The sequence below is a fragment of the Nematolebias whitei genome, chromosome 14, assembly GCF_014905685.2.
Source record: "Nematolebias whitei isolate Nwh7 chromosome 14, NemWhi1, whole genome shotgun sequence".
In the NCBI taxonomy this organism is placed as follows: Eukaryota; Metazoa; Chordata; class Actinopteri; order Cyprinodontiformes; family Rivulidae; genus Nematolebias; species Nematolebias whitei.
In genome coordinates this window covers 45658651-45660943 of record NC_056511.1, presented here as the reverse complement: position 1 = coordinate 45660943, position 2293 = coordinate 45658651, and the positions used below count along the sequence as shown (strand labels likewise).

Sequence of the window (2293 nt, the reverse complement as noted above, 5' to 3'; positions counted from 1 at the left end):
TGTGTGTGTATAAACAGTATATAAACTGGGTCACAGCTTTTCCCGAACTTATAAAAAGAGACATGAGTTTGAGAGCAAGGGGGTGTGGCAGGTGAAGCAGGTGGAAAGACGCAGCATACGGACTGGTGGAGCTCCAGAGTTTGCCCAGGATAGCTGATGTTTCGGGCTTCATGGCGAAGTTTGACCCAACCCTGGAGGGTTCAAGAGGACTTCATATTCACCTCATCTAATTGCCACACGAGGCAAGGATCGGTCCCGTTTCCTGGAGTACCTTTGGCGGAGTGCGCTCCAGGCCTGGAGAAGGAAGCCCCGGGAATAGAAACGCTAACCCGGTGACACGTTTCCTTATCTTTTTTTTTTTTTTTTTTTTAAAAGACCAAGACTGGTGAATGGGCCCCAACAAATTAATTTTTTTGTATCTTGATATTTTTGAGCGTGTAGGGTTTTTGTTTTTTTGTCCTGTCTCTGTCTGTTTCCTCACGTTTCCTGTTCAGCTCTGTTTTTCCTCCTTGTGTTCAGCCCCTGTCTCACCTGTGTCTCATGTTAATCACTGCAGGTGTCTGTCATTGTCCCAATCAGTGTCTGTGTATATATTCAGTTCCTCTGCGTCTTGTCTTTGTCTCGGAATTGGCCTTCTATGGTGTTGTGTTTAGCCTTCTGTTACGTCCGTTCGATTAGTCTGTGAGTAGCTGCCCTGTCAGCATTTTGTTTTTGTTTTGTTTGATAAATATTTGTTATTATTCCTCGAGCGTCCTCGTCATCCTCCTGCACGTGAGTTCAAACACACCTGACGGCTGAACATGACAGAATTCCGAGACCGTACTGAACCCAGCGGGAGGATGATTACTTTGTTCGAGTTTTTGGCCCGTGAGGCAGATAAGACTGCCCAGAAAGATAGAGAGAGGGAGGAGAGGAGGAATCCATTTTGGGGAGCCCGTCTGGCTATCAAGCCTGGGTCCTCAGTCTCACAGCCTCTCCATCCCTCTCCCCCTCGCCGTGCCGCTGCACCCTGCTGCCCACCTCCTCGCTCTCCACCTGGCTGTCCCAACCAATCATTAGAGAGAGACTGGCGAACCGCTGTTCCTCCCCGAACCCAGCGCAAGAAGGGGAGAACCTCTCAAGCGGAGGAAAAGCTCAGCCCTCAGTCGCCAGAGGAGTGGCGGAGAATTTTGCTGGGGGGAGGTACCTGTGCCTATCAGAGGAGCAGCCCAGCTCTCGTTCACTGGAGGAGCGAGGGGGGAGTTCGCTGGGTGAGAGGAACCCATGCCCCCACTTGCTGGAGGAACAGTACAGCCCTCCCTCGCTGGAGGGGCTGGAACAGTGGCAGGCTTCCGTAATGGCAACATATCTGGATCCGTTTCTGCCCTGCCGTGAGGAGACCCAGGTGGCCGCTCCTCACTCCAGTCCTCCAGAGGGGTTCACGGCTCCATCTCCTGCGGCAGTCCTGGTTTCACCACCTGCTGCTGCAGTTCTGACTCCTTCACCACCTGCTGCTGCAGCTCTGACTACTTAACCACCTGCTGCTGCAGCTCTGACTCCTCCACCACCTGCTGCTGCATCTCTGACTCCTTCACCACCTGCTGCTGCATCTCTGACTCCTCCACCACCTGCTGCTGCAGCTCTGACTCCTCCACCACCTGCTGCATCTCTGGCCCCCAGTTCTCCTGCTACAGCCCCGACTCCAGGCTCTTCCGCTGCAGCTCTGGTACCCAGTTCTCCCGCTGCAGCCCTGGTCCTTGACTCTTCTGATGCAGCCCTGGTTCTGGTTCCTGACTCGCCAGCTGCAGCACTGGTCTCTGGTTCTCCAGCTGCAGCCCCGGTCCCTGGTTCTCCAGCTGCAGCCCCGGTCCCTGGTTCTCAAGCTGCAGTCCCATCTCCGGTCCCTTGTTCTCCTGCTGCAGCTCCGTCTCCAGTCCCTGGTTCTCCTGCTGCAGCCCTGATTCTGCCACCACCACCTGCTGCAGTCCTGACTCCACCACCACCACCTGCTGCAGATCTGGTCCCCGGCTCTTCTCCTGAGGCCCCCAGCTCATCTGAGGTCCTCGATCCTGGCTCTTCTGCTAAGATCCACTCTACTGCAGAAGATCCTGGCTCTTCAGCTGAGGCCCTTGCTCCTGGCTCATTGGCTGAGGTCCTCGCTCCTGGCTCGTTGGCTGAGGTCCTCGCTCCTGGCTCGTTGGCTGAGGTCCTCGCTCCTGGCTCGTTGGCTGAGGTCCTCGCTCATCTCTGGAGGTCCTCGCTCCTGTCTCGTCTCTGGAGGTCCTCGCTCCTGGCTCGTCTCTGGAGGTCCTCG

The 2293-nt window shown here is 55.6% G+C and overlaps 1 protein-coding gene across 1 annotated transcript in view; it reads left to right on the top strand.

Annotated features, from left to right (window-relative positions):
* Positions 1 to 1740, top strand: part of LOC119420343 (interstitial collagenase-like) — an 18759-nt gene extending 17019 nt beyond the window's left edge. Inside the window, exons 7-8 of the mRNA XM_037687730.1 lie at positions 964 to 1333; positions 1660 to 1740. Of these exons, the coding sequence (XP_037543658.1) occupies positions 964 to 1333; positions 1660 to 1740 (451 nt within the window). The remainder of the gene's footprint in view (positions 1 to 963; positions 1334 to 1659) is intronic.
* The last annotated feature ends 553 nt before the right edge of the window (positions 1741 to 2293 follow it).